The 14073-nt window shown below is 36.5% G+C and overlaps 1 protein-coding gene across 1 annotated transcript; it reads right to left on the reverse strand.

The window, feature by feature from the left end:
* Positions 1–834: 834 nt before the first annotated feature.
* Positions 835–13569, reverse strand: cyth2 (cytohesin 2). The gene is made up of 12 exons (XM_028012916.1): positions 13379–13569; positions 11077–11227; positions 10858–10924; positions 10668–10786; positions 10503–10583; positions 10097–10209; positions 7346–7494; positions 7151–7262; positions 6027–6103; positions 5606–5677; positions 5358–5512; positions 835–4348 (listed from the first exon to the last, which is right to left on the reverse strand). The coding sequence occupies exons 1-12, from the start codon at positions 13443–13445 to the stop codon at positions 4261–4263; spliced, it is 1251 nt and encodes a 416-aa protein (XP_027868717.1). The 5' UTR covers positions 13446–13569; the 3' UTR covers positions 835–4260.
* Between the last annotated feature and the right edge of the window lie 504 nt (positions 13570–14073).

Genomic DNA, 14073 nt, shown 5'->3' on the forward strand with positions numbered 1-14073 from the left:
AACGTTGAAATAGTAGCCATGGTCAAGAGAAAACACTCTGGTAATATAAATAAATCCTTAGACCAAACTAGGATGAAAAAACATATTTTTTAATCTTTAAATACCACTAATTTCATCCTAGAAGTGTGTGACATCAGGAACCTGGCATAATTTCCCCCCATTTTTGTGTTCATCTCAGATCTATTAGGCTGACTTCACAACAGTCACACTCAGGCTCACTGTATTTACTCAAACATGCAAAAAATAATCAGAGAAACAAAAGAGAAAATTAAGTTGATGGTTAACATCAGTCCTGCAACTTCTGCCCCTTCACAAATAAACAAAATAGAATAAATAAACCTATAGAGAAAATGTTCCCAATAAAGTGTTGACATAAAAGCTAAACAACTAAAATGCACATTATCAATTAAAAACATATACAAAGTTTCACATGAAACCATGTATATAATTTAATTTGTCTAAAATATGCTAAAACATAGTACTTGTAGGGAAAACGCAACAAATCACAGCAACCAAAAAAAAACAAAAAAAGAGGTTGAGCCGTCAGTTACTGGTTGCTATGGTGACCACCAACTGACAAGAGCAACCATAATCATAAAAGTCAGGAGAAAATGACCGACTGAACAAAATGGAGTTGAGGAATAAACGAACCAATTTTGACAAATAAAATAAAACCCTGCTACAATCACAAAAGGTGAAAGTACTTTGAAAAAGACTTAACTTTGAGACAAGTTTAAAAATAATTTAAATATCAAGCACTAAAGTTGTACCCTAAAGAGTGAGGTGGTGCAACAGGCCCTATTAAAAAAAAAAAAAGAGACAAGACACAACTAATCGTTTTGTTTACTTTTACTTACTTTTTTATTGTTACACAGTATTTTACTGGCACCAATGTGTTGTGGTTTTCCTTTTGCTACATGTACAGATGATTCATCCATCTTTACCTCCAAGTAAACAAAAATAAATAAATACAAAATGAACATTTTCTGAACGTAGTGGGTTTGCAGAGAGAAGCTTCTCTTTCACTAAGGTCGTTAACAGTATTCATTTTTGTTTTTACTCGGAAACGGTTTCCATTTTTTGGCAACTTCGAACGTTAAAAATCATAAGGACGGACAGTCCTGGCGAAGTACATACAAATTAAAATGAAGCCAGAAAATTGGGACTTATGGCTTCATTTCAACACAACATCTGTCAGTTAATCAAGCTCAAACAAAGTGGAAATAAGAAAATTAGGATAAATCCCCATCATCAAACTAGTTGGTGAGAAACTGTTTCTGCTGGTTGGATGAGAATGTTTATATTTCTCAGCATATTGCAGTGTGTGCGATTACCAGCAGAGGGCGCCATATTGAATTCGAGTAGGTCAGTAACAGCATTTTTTCCTCAAAATGCTAAACTTGATAAAGTGCTGCATTCTGGGCGAATGCATACATCCTCCCAGAATCAAAAATACAAATACACTAAAGTAGGTCAAATCCATGACTGGAGACAAATCTAAACTTTTAATACGAGTGTTTTCAATCAATGGTTTATTATTAGTGTTTATCATTTAGCTGTCTTTTTATTTCAAACATAACATTAAAATTTCAGCTCAAACAGCTTCCCCAGACTTTAAAGGGCATATGTCATCATGTTCTTTATTTAATATACACTAATGTATTTTAAACAAATCCATTGTTTTTATAGCAAAGTAGCATATTTTAAGAGTAAATGTACTCTTAAAGAGCAAATTCTTTGCAGAATTTCTTAAAAAGATTATTGATAACGTGTCAATAAGATCTGTCATGTCAAATGAACTATTGTTGGGCACAAATCATCAACTGTTTTATTAAAGGGAAACTTTTTAAAGGGAATATTTTTATTACCTTCCGAGCAATATGTTATGTTGGAGGGAGTAATCAAAAATATGCAGAAAATATGGCTGAACTGTGTAAAAAAAGAAAAAAGAATCTGATATAGTCTTGGCTTTAAGGGAAGGAACAACCACAACATGGAGGAAGACGGCGGGGAGACTGCGTCTATTTGTGAGCATAAAGATCAACATGTCATGGTTTTGTTTTTCATGTGTCTTTTTTGCTGCAAAACATCTGTTGATATCCACAACCATCCAGATGTGTTGTTTCCTCCCTCGAAACAACACATCTGGATGGTTGGCAAAATTAACCAGCTTCCTCTGACAGTTACTTCGACATATTCTTAGCCAAATCCAATGCATTGGAAGATAGTAGCTAATAGGTTGTACGTCAGTATTTTAAAACGTGTAGCATCCGCTTGGAGTTACTTTTCAAGGTGGAACAGGATATTGTGGAGCAAATGTACATTTGGAGATGGTGTCAATAAAACTAAGTTATTTTGTTGGGCGTAATGTGCCTGTACACATCTGAGTTAAAATGTTGGGACAGATATTCAAGCATCAATCCGAATGGTTAAATTATCTTTTACAGTATTTGTTACAAGTGCTCAGGATGGTGAATTACACTCAGAATGGACTCATCACGCGCACTTTTACATCTCTCTGTGGGGTGCTGGTTTGTTTGGTTTTCATCCACTTAACACACTTAACATTTCTCCCGACCTCCTCAACCTCTGAAGATAAATCACCATAAATAAATATTCCCTTTATGAACTCAAATTCAAGTGAAGACTTTGCTATCGCTACTTATATCTTAATGAATGGGTTTAGCTCCCAAAATGTAATTTACATGTTGTTGTTTTTCTGCATTTCTGAATTTCAGTCATAAAATGTAAATTAGCTGAAGTCTGAACATATTTGAAGCAGAGAATTTTATCAAAATGATGACATATGCCCTTTAAGTTTGACACTGAGCAGCAGAGTGTGAGAATCAAACTCTGTCTGTGCTTTACAGAGTTTGAATCCCTCAAGAAGAAAAAAACAAAAACAAAAGTCAAACATATAATCTCATATTTTCTAAAGGTAAGCAGGATCACTCACTTGATGCACAAACCAACTTCAGTATTAAATGCTATCTTTCCATGTCACCGGGAAACACGAACACTTTCCAAATCAGTGCACTAACTTGGTCAACCATGCATCAGTACCTATGACTGATCCTTCCGTTCATCGACATGCAGTAAAACAGTAGCTCGTACAAAAAAAATCTGATTTTAACAAAAGATAAAGAATAAATTAAATCAAATCTATGTGTTTCGTAAACAAATATGCTAACGTCTATTTACAAAAAGTGTACAATGAAAAGAGCTGCCTTTGTGACTTCACAGAACCCAGGTTGGTGGACAGAGTTAATTAAACAGATGTTGAGTTGTTGTAGTGCTACACAAAAAAAGAAAACTTGTGTTTCATGCCGTTACGTTAATTCTGAAAAGACACGATGAGAGCTGCTTTGTGCAGATAAAGATTCAACAAGCCTCCAGACAACAATACTCTACTCTGCTATTGCTCAAACATGTTGAGAAACATGCTAAAGTTCATACTGTACGCTGTGTTTCCACTATGAAATCCAGTGAAAATATACATTAATAACATTTACCTTGCTATACTTCAGTATTTAAGTTTGGATGTGAATTTTATGCCATTTGGAATATTAAATTAGTTTGCAAATTCGCAGCTCTATCAGAATGAAAACCTATTGTTAGTACTTCACATTTTGTCTTGGCTATGCACAATCAACAAAGGGAATATCTTATTAAGGCGGCACTGATGATAATAAAATAGGACTTCATGAAACTGCAGCTTCTTGCAACCCTGAATAAAACTGTATTCACACCAAGGTGGAAAAATCTTTGACTTCTTGATTCACGCCGATTCTCAGCCCAGATGGTAAACCTTTTAAACTGCTCGACATCGTTCCCAAAAATTAAAGCAATCTGAAAAAACAAAACAATTACATTAAAGTGATTTGATGTGTATAAAATGCCAACAGACCCCAATCCAGTGTGCAAAAAAAAGAAGATAATTTCTAGTGTGAATACAGTCTTAAAGATTCTTTCCAGCCTGTTTAAGTGGGAGTGATGGTGAGATGATGGCAAAAATTTGTTTGCGCTCTGGGATTGTTGTATTAAGTTGAGTGCAACAGCAGTACTGTGAACGGCAGCCTCAGCAGGTAAGCCATTCGTTCCGGTTGCAGCTTTTTAAAAGAGTCTGGCGGTCGGGACAGCAAGGGGTCCTTGCAAGTGGAAGAGGAGGCATTTTCAGGAAGAATGAGGAGGAGGAAGAAAGGTTAAAGAGAGGAGCGAGCAGCAGAGATGATGTGAGAGGAAGAGGAACATAGACGTAACCTAGGGCTGCTCCTCTTTCTTCTTCAGTGATATACGTTTCTTCCTGGCAGCAAGCATTTCATAGAACGGATCCACACTGACAGCAGATCTGAAGAACAACAAAAAACGTAGGTAGAAACAAATCTCCATCTTAGCACATGAAAATGTAGAAGAGATTGAATTTTTTCAGCTGTAATTCAGATATTTCATGAAAGAAAAACCAGAAATGCTGCATTATTCAAGGTTTGTACACTTTTACCCACAATAAAATTCAAGCACTTTTCAAGAATTTTCAAGGTAAGTTTTCAAATTTCTCCTGCACCACACTTTGGAGATTAAAACAATTCAAAAGAACTAAAGAAGACCGTTTCAATTCACTATTATATGATATTATTTACTACTGTTGATAGTATTCTACATTTTACAGCAGGGGCAATCTAAACTAAAATATCACAAAATGTTATACTTTGAAATGTTTCTCTCACACAAAAAAAGAAACCAAAAAGGCTTCACCCAATTTTAAAAGACCAACTGTATGTAAACTTCTAAAATTGAAAGAAAGTTACAAAAGAAATCTCTAACAAATGTTTGCAAATGGAAATAATTTAGGTAATTTTAAGTGACGTAAAACAATTATTTAAATAATAATGATCAGGATCATAATAGCAAGTTCCACTTTTATTTAGCACATTTTTTCCACTGAGAAAATTCAATCTCTTCTACATTTTCATGTGCTAAATGATCCTGATCATTATTATTTATTATTTAAATAAATAAATAATCAGTTTAGTCTGTTTTATCTTCATAGTGAGAAAAAAAAATGTCTGTATTGATATATCTGGGTCCAACTGTAAAAAATGTTTTCTAAATTTAAGCTTTTAATTAAGCATTAGATTGCACGTTATTACAAAAATGGATCAAGCACTTTCAAAGATGTTCTGCAGAATTCAAGCACTTTCCAAACCTTGAAAACAACCAGCTGAAATTCAAGCATTTTCAACACTAAATTGTAAAGACAAGAAAATTATTTTAATAATAAGAAAATAAAATCGCATTGAAATACACGGACATTCACAAAGCACTGCATCCGTTATCCCCGTTTGTCATCTTTTTCTTACTTGATGCTGTGGATCCACTCGTCCTTCTCCTCCGGTGTGGGTGCAGAGATACGGTACACCATGTGGTTTCCTTCCACCACCCTCCCATCAGCCTCCGTCTTACACGCCTTGATGAGCTGTCCGCGGTTGTTGGGGATGTACAGCTCGAAGCAGTTCTGTTTAGAAAAATAAGAAAAAGACGTTTTGACACTGGAGAAATTACAAAAACAAACTAAAGATATTCCAGTGAGGAAATGAAGGCAACTCACAGGCTTTCTTGGGTCCTCTACTTCACGGATGCTAAGATTTTCCAAGGGAATAATACCTCGTGGTTCCTTATCCTGTTGGTGAAAAAGTTAACAAATAGAAAAATTATTACATATCCTACACTGTTAAATAAATATTTCAAGTTTTAGTAATTTCAGCATTTAGGAATTTGTATATTTAATAGTACAAAGACAAGTTTAAATGAAAAATTTGATTTATTTTTTATTTAGTTTAATTGAAAACATGTGTATTTAATAAATTGTTTATTTTTTAAACTGTGGAACTTTTAGGTCCTCGACGTAAAATCAATTTCTAATTTTCTGAGATTTGCAGCATTCTAAAGGAAACGCCTCAACACTTTAAACAGAGTAATTATTTTATCCTGCATGGAGTCTGACAGTGGTGACAAACACTGAGACTTACTGTGGTGTATTCAAAGTAATAAAGACAGTTGTCTGTGAGGATGAACCATCGGCGTTTCCAAGTTTTCACTCTTCCTCCTGCAAGATCAAAAATTAATCAGGTATTTAAAGAAAGCAGGCAGTTTATTTTTAAATAAGCACTACTCTACAATATCTATGTTCTACCTACTAATTAAACTTCAAATTTCTTGTTTCTACATTTTATTAAACACTGTTTCAGTACATACCTCCTGAGAAAACAAGCAGCAGCAGTAGAGCATGGAAATGGCAGGAAAGAAGCAGAGACAAAGAGAAAAAGAGGAATTAGAGGGAGACAAAAGGAAACAGGGAAGGAGACCTTATTAGTGACACGGACCACGGGCCCCCATCATGCGAAAGAACAAAATCCAGACTGCCATAGCACAAGAGAGTGAGTCTGTGCTTCACCATCACATGCTATGGCAATGTTTTAATACCACAGCAGTGTTTGGAGGCCAGGAGGCAACAAACCTCAGAGACAGGAAGACAGATTCAACATAGCACAAAGCCTTGGAGGTGATTAGAGAACAGTACAAAGCATGTTTTCTTCAGATCTCTGTAACACAAACCGCAATCAGCAGTAACAGATTAACACAGGATCGGAGTTAAAGGTGTCCTGCTTAGTACAGGCCTAGACAAAACATGTTTATTACATTTTCTGCGTAAAATAATTTTTAGATAAAGTTTTAGAAAATGGCTACAAAAACATGTGCAATTACCTTAGAAAAGCGAAAGCGGAGCCTCCTGCGCAACCAACAATAATGCAGTAACTAAACACTTGTCTTTTCCAGCAACCATTGGACAGCGCATACAAAGGTAAAACCAGCTGACCAAACGTGCTGGAACTCAGCTCAGGTTGCTAGGTAACGGGGCAGTGCCAGTTGATTCTGACTCAACAATAGGAAGGTTTCTGAAAAGGATCATTTTCCAGACACCAATAAACATTAATTTACTGCCAAAAACCGTGTGGCTGTTTTTCTTTTAAGTGCTTGGGCTGTTGTTTTAAGAAGCAGTTAAGACCCAGATGGAAGTATAAAAATGCTTAAAATGTTCATTTTAGAGCCTCTTTACAGGCAAGATAAAGCAGGATGGGGGGAAAACTCTCACCAAGCTTAAGCAGCCAGCCCTCTCTGTCTGGGTTGAAGAACGTGTGCGTCAGGTCGTTACCATCGTCCTCCGGGATCTTGAACGGTTCATTTTTAATGCTTTCATACAGATTCTGAAACACAACAAACCAGAAAAGATGAGATCACCATACAATCACTCTTAAACTACCAACACAACTGATCAGGTTGATCGTACTCTGAGCAGCTCCTCCGGCAGGTCTCCCCCGTCGTTGATCCCGCGGTTCATTGAGATGAAACGGTCCAGTCCGGGTTTGTCTCTCACATTCGGGTTATGGAGGCTTGTGTTCAGCATAATTATGGCAAACGAAAGCACGTAACACGTGTCTGTGGACAGCAGAGAAAACAATAACCGACAGGAAATGAGTAGGAAGGAATCCATCAATACTTTATTACAACCCAGGCGCTCTCCAAGGAGCACTTAACCTTACAGCAAACCGCTGGCACCATTTACTCCTTCCCATCAAAAATCTCTTACAGAAACATTTTATTAATGACACGCAGATTGGCAGAGAATCTAAATCAAACTGTTGAATGCTTCATTCTTCAATACTGAATATTTTAAAACTTATACTTAACTATTACTTTCAACTACAATTTACAGTCACATTACTGGTTCCTAAAGAGATAGAAAAAGACTGTCCAATAATTAACCAGCTAATACAAGCATGCTTGTGTTACTTTATAAAGTACAAAATGGCAAAGAAATAATATTCAGAGCATTAAGTACATTTACATTAAAACTGCTACTGATTTCAAACTACCTCTAGTCAATATTTTTAAATACTTTTCCACTGTCTGCTAAAAAAATCTAATGTCTTACACTGCGTTTCTTATTTTATCTGACACCAACTTTAAATTGATCTCAAAACTCGTAAGTAAAATTAATTCCTTGATTCTTATTAATATCAGACTGGTAAAACATTGTGACTAGTAAATATCTGGATAATTGAATCAGTGTCCTCATCCTCCATATGTGCGTTTACAAATGCATATCAAAACAATGAAACAATAGTAAAAACACTAACTATGGTGCTTTTACTCAAGTTTATAATTCTGTAAAAATCTGGTCCAGATTAATGCCTCATCTATACAAACTAAAAATGCAAACAATGAATGCAGTGCAGTCTGCACCTTTAAAGATAATTTCATTACCCTGAAAGTCAAACCAAGTCAAGTCATTTGATCGCTGCTTGATTTGATTAGAACTTGAGCAGCTTTTACGCTCAACTGAAGGCAAAGCGCCAAGATAACCTGTGAAACGTGGAGAATCTACTTGAAACCAAAGTCATGCATCTTTAACACGAAGGATTGATTTTCTACCACAGAGTGGAAGGTTATAGACAGTCTACAACTCTGTGGTAGACATTCTTGTAAAATCTGTTGACAGACAATCATGAAAAGAAACTTCCCACAGTTGGACTTTTAAATAATTACTTGTTTCCATATTGGGTACAGAAAATTAAGTTTCTAATATTACAAATCCGTCAAAGTTTAGGACCAACAGATATAAGACTTCTGTTAAAGGTGACCTATTATTCTTCCTTGAACAGATTAGGATACGTCAATGAGCTACAAAACATGTTAATTACCTTTTTTGCATAATGACATTTTAGTCTGGTTTTCCCAGGTGGTTTTCCGACATCTCGGATCAAAACCAATGGATTTTCGACAGATTTCTCCCAGATTTTTGTTTGCAGCCGTTACAGGCTGGGCAAAAAGAGAAAAAAAAAAGGGGTGACACCTAGTGGTTGACCTTTGGCTGCCTATTATATGAGCTCCTTCCAGAATGAGATGTTTTATGGTGTCTTGTCACTTTAAATCCTAATAAGCTGCTGCTGGCCACGCCCCCAAACTCAATGTTTACACTAAGATGTGAAAATGGCTGCAGACAGATGTGCAATTATAAATGCGTACTTCATTGAAAAGCAGAAGTGGAGCCTCCTGCACAACCATCAAGTATGCAGCAAGTGGTTTCTGGAATGTAAATCAACAACTAAACACTAAAAACCAGCTGACCAAACATGCTGGACCTCAGCTTGGGTTGCTAGGTAACGGCGCAGTGTCCATATATTGGGAGGCTTTTGAAACGTCTCCTTTTCCATACACAAAAAAACATTAATTTATTGCCAAAAACTGGCTGGGTGCTTCTTTTTTATGTTATGCTGCTTTTAGAAGCAGTAGAAATCCTAGTATAAAAATATAAAAATTAGAATTTTAAGCAATATGTCCTTATTAACCCACTTGCAATCTTAAGAGACGTGATCAATTGGACACTGCAAGCTTTTTACCCCGTGCGCGGTCTGGTGGAGTTGTATTGACACACCAGTTATTTTGTGTGGTTTTGGGAATTAATGGCAGGTTATTTGACTCAGTGGATGTTACTTTGTAAAGCTGTACAGTATTTAATAAAGTTGTAAATATTCCCTTGCAGTACAGTCTATTATTCTTAGTCCTGTTTTATTTATTGTTAATTTTTGTGTGATTTTTGTGTGTCTTTGCTACTGGTACACCTGAATTTCCCCAATGAGGGAAAATAAAGGTTATTTCTATTTGATTCTATTTATGCAACTCAAAAGAAAACATCTGCATGACTGTATCAACATGTATTTAAACTGCAGAGCCTGTCAAACTACTTTTGCTTTACACAGAGGAGGACTGAAAGAATGTACCTCATCTCATAACAATTCAAGGAAGCAATGAAAACACAAACTGCTCTTATTGAAAGGTACTGGGTATGAATACAAAGGCCTCCGAGGGTTAACATATCAGCAAATCATTACTGGTAAGAGAGAGAGTGTGAGGGCAGCATATCTGGAAAAAGACTTTCACTTTGTTTGAACAAACAGGATTTTACAGAACTGGAAAAAGTCCAAAAATGACATTCGGGACAGATTTCACAACCAAAAATGGTTGTGTTTTTTATAACCTGTGCTTTGGAAGACACCAGGGTTGCAGTGGCAGTATCTCTGAGCAAAGGCCTCCATCATTCTGTCAATCTTCTGTGCTTCGCCTGGCAAACGGAAACTCCACAGGAACTGTCTGTAGAAAACAGGACAAGGTTTAGATCCAGCCTAAAAGATCAGGTTCTGCAATCAAAGCAGGTTTTTGTCCTGTCGCATAAAGTTCTCCCAACCCAACCAGAGACAAACATGGGATTTTCCATTACTGAGCATTACTGCTCCCTGAATAATGACTGCATACAGTCATTATACAGTCATAATGAAACAGTAGTAAGCTACTGGATTTTACAGTAGTAAGCTACTGTTTCATAATGAAACAGTAGCTTACTACTTACTGTTTCAGTAGTAAGCTAAGAAGAGGATGAAGTTTACCTGAGGGCCTGCACAAGGTTAAGGTCGGTGAACTCATGGAGGTCAACAAAAGCTTGAAGCACTTTGATGTTGAAGTCATCTCTGCAAAAATAAGTCATTTATATTTACAAATCATCGTGACAACAAAACAGGAAAAGTATGAGGTTTTTTTTATACATGATGCACCTTTCTCCCAGATAATCCCCTATAGCGGTCTTGTTGAGGCCTTCTCCCTTGTACAAGAACTGTGCGATGTCCTCTGCTGTGTGTCTGAGCAGCTCGTTTTCCACCAGAAACAAAATCCCCTGCAGAAAGAGTCGGTGAGTAAAAGCTGCATGTGACAAAAACAGCTGCAAAAGTCCAAGAAGGCATTTACCTTTTTTGGGTCCATATTGAATTTCTTGCGTCCCATAGCCACATGTCTACTTTTCTGTAGAGTTTTGCTGAAGAAAGCATAAAAATGGTAAGAATCTGAATATTTTACAGCAGAAAAATGTGATGCTTTTCTTAAAACACTTTGCATATCCTGTCAAACCACATCAATCCTAATTACATCGTAGACTTTCAGTTGATTTGAACACAAAAATGTATCTACCTGCCCTCTGTACTGGTCTCCAGTCCCTCTACCTCTAAAATTGCCTCTCGTAATTCCTCCCTGAGCCTCTGGATCTCCTGCAAGAGGACACCCTTCCTCCTGCGGATGTCCTCCAGCTCGGAGCGCTCCTCTGGGCTCAGGTCTACCGGGACTGCAGAGGAAGAGAAGAAGAATGATTGCATTGCAGCGCATTTCACAAATAGTTAACGGGGCTAAAATAATCTAGGTCAAAAGCAATCTATTCTGGTGGTAAAAATACAGAAACGAGGTGCATTGCTAGTCAATCTCCATTATCTTAAGAATCAAGAATGGGGGCGTGCCGTGGTGGCGTAGGGGATAGCGTGACCCATATTTGGAGGCCTTGACGTGGCCGTCGCGGATTTGACTCCCGGACCCAACGATATTTGCCGCATGTCTTCCCCCCTTTCCTGTCAGTCTACTTTCATATAAGGGACACTGGAGCCCACAAAAAAACCCCTGGAGGGGAAAAAAAAAAGAATCAAGAATGGAGAACACTGAAGGTAGGAATAAAATATTTATTAATCATATATAAAACAGTCACTGAAAATCAGAAAAAATCCAATAACTGTGCCAATAAAATTTCATTAAAATTAATTAATATCCCATTCTCCTATTATAGCCCAAAGTGAATCTGTGATTAATCAGAACAACTAGTTCACTGCTTGAAAAAAAATTCAAAAATCTCAAAATTGTCCAGGTTGCAATTCAAAATAATGCAGGAAATTTTTTTTTTTTTTTTAATAGTTTTTCATTGTCAAAGCATATAGATTTATGCACACTGTTTATTAATACCCTGGTGTCATTTACATTCTGTTTCTAAATAAAAGTGAGAACAGTTTGGAAAGAAAATAAATCTGAACAATATTTTCTGCAAAATAACCAGAGTTGACCAAAATTTTGTTCACCTGCAGTCACAGACTTTCACTGAAATTGCTCTGATTTGTCTGGCAGCTACTGCAAAAGAAGGCGTGAGGAATTAGTATTCTTCTTCTTACTATTTATTTGAAATTATGAAGTCCAATATTTACTCTTTTTTTTCCGAAATAGGCTTTTCTGAACTGAACCCAAGGAACTGAAACAATTACAACTGAAACTCCTTCCTTATCAAGTCAAACTAACGTCTGATGCTGTTCAATAAATCACCTTTGTATTTTATTTTCAGATCAAACTGATCAGGAGAAACATTTACAACCGACTTGCTCTAAAATGTTTTAGAGAGCATTCAAAAGGCTGAAGATATCCTGAGCGATCTGTAGCTATGTTGGTTTAGGCTTAGGCTACTGGAAGACAAACTGATCATTTTCAGTTTGTCTTCCTCTGTTCCTCTGTTTTGCAGTGTATCCTCTGTTTTGCAGTGTATCATATAAATACCATAAATGAAACAGATTTTTATATTAACTAAATAACTAATTATGATACCCAGGCCAATAATCAAGTAGTATTAATATTGCTTAAAGCAGAGCTGCATAAAAGCAAACATAGTCTTGATAAAGTTCACAAGACAATTCCTAAGTAAGTTGGTTGAAACTTTATTTATTTTACTATGCGTTTATTTCCACATTTAGTGATGCATTTAATGTTGAACATCCTAATGCACAATACGGTAAAAGATAAACAAATTTAAAAAAACACGCATACCTAGCTGAATCAAACCCTGCCTGAGAAGCAGCAGCAAACAAAAGCACAAACAACAAGTTGAGCTGGAAAAAAAAATTAACAAAATGCTTAAAATGTTGTAACTTAATCAGTTTCGCCACAAAAAAAAAACAACAAAAGAATGCTAAAACTAGAATTATTGGTGCTCCCAGCAACACATTTTTTACAAGTCGATTTATTTTAAACCACAAAACAATGAGCTGCCACGCCCACAATCTCTCCTGTCAAAAAGGAAAAAAAAGAAAAAAGAAAGCTGTGCATTAATTTAAACCAGCTGCAGTGAGCTTTCTAGGAAACGATTTCCTTTTAGGATAGACCAGCTGTAACTCAATGGCTGGTGGCGATGCTAAACATCCACCGACATTAGCTGTAAAGTTCGCGCAGGGCAGCCATCGATACAATCAATATTTCATCAGCAAAGGTAGCATTACTGTTGCGATTTTATTCCGAATATGGACTGTAGTAAACACGTTGTCGGAGAAAGACAGTCATCTCGCAAATATGCTTCGGGATGAAGAGTTTCGTCAACCTGCGCGAATGATGAAATAAGCAACAAGCTACACCTGACTAGCTGCGGTTAGCCACCGGAACCACAGGCAAACAGAGACTTAATAAGAACACTTACTGTAGTCCAGGTCATCCATTTTTGGTGCTTTATTTTTAGGCATAAATAGCTCAGAGTCGACTGTCATTAAATGTCAGAAAATTGGGGATATATCGGGAAATATATCCTCAAAACTAGAGACAGAATAAAAACAGACAACCCCCCCACCGGTGTCGAAATGCTGGGCCGTAGACAAAGAAGGTGGCGACACGGGAAGAGGCGTCTGAGTGTACACCAGCCTACTTCCGGTCAGTTTATTTTCAAAATAAAACCAGAGTGTATCTTTTTATATTGGGAAAGAACCGAGGGTGAAGGCAGATATTCCGCATTACTGCCGGTTTGGAAATTACATTTAAACAAATAATGACCCATTAAGAGCTACATTATTTATTTTTCGACTAATTTCGTAGTTTAGCGAAAACATAGGCTATTTTCAAATATAAAAAAGGCAAGAAAATGGACTCAAGCAAACAGGTGTTCAACAGCATATTATTGGTAACCATAACAACAATCAGAAGACACTAAACTGAAATTAAAATGGCCACAACTGACATTACATAGTCTTTTAAATGAAAGCAAAATTTCACAGACACCAATTTTTAAAATATTTTAGGAGCATGTCTACCAGCTTTGTGGATATTCACCAGTCAGACTGCATAGAGAACATCCAGGACTATAGCTTACGTGTTGCACTTATTTATGGTACAGTATTTGAC

This window comes from Xiphophorus couchianus, chromosome 3 (assembly GCF_001444195.1).
Source record: "Xiphophorus couchianus chromosome 3, X_couchianus-1.0, whole genome shotgun sequence".
Taxonomy (NCBI): domain Eukaryota; kingdom Metazoa; phylum Chordata; class Actinopteri; order Cyprinodontiformes; family Poeciliidae; genus Xiphophorus; species Xiphophorus couchianus.

Excerpts from the sequence above, each read along its gene's own strand:
- cyth2 (XM_028012916.1), bottom strand. The coding sequence starts at position 13,445 with ATGACAGTCGACTCTGAGCTATTTATGCCTAAAAATAAAGCACCAAAA. Across the intron at positions 10,787-10,857 it reads TCAATATGGACCCAAAAAAG|GGGATTTTGTTTCTGGTGGA; the intron begins GTAAATGCCTTC and ends CTCTTTCTGCAG. Across the intron at positions 10,584-10,667 it reads GGGGATTATCTGGGAGAAAG|AGATGACTTCAACATCAAAG; the intron begins GTGCATCATGTA and ends TTATTTTTGCAG.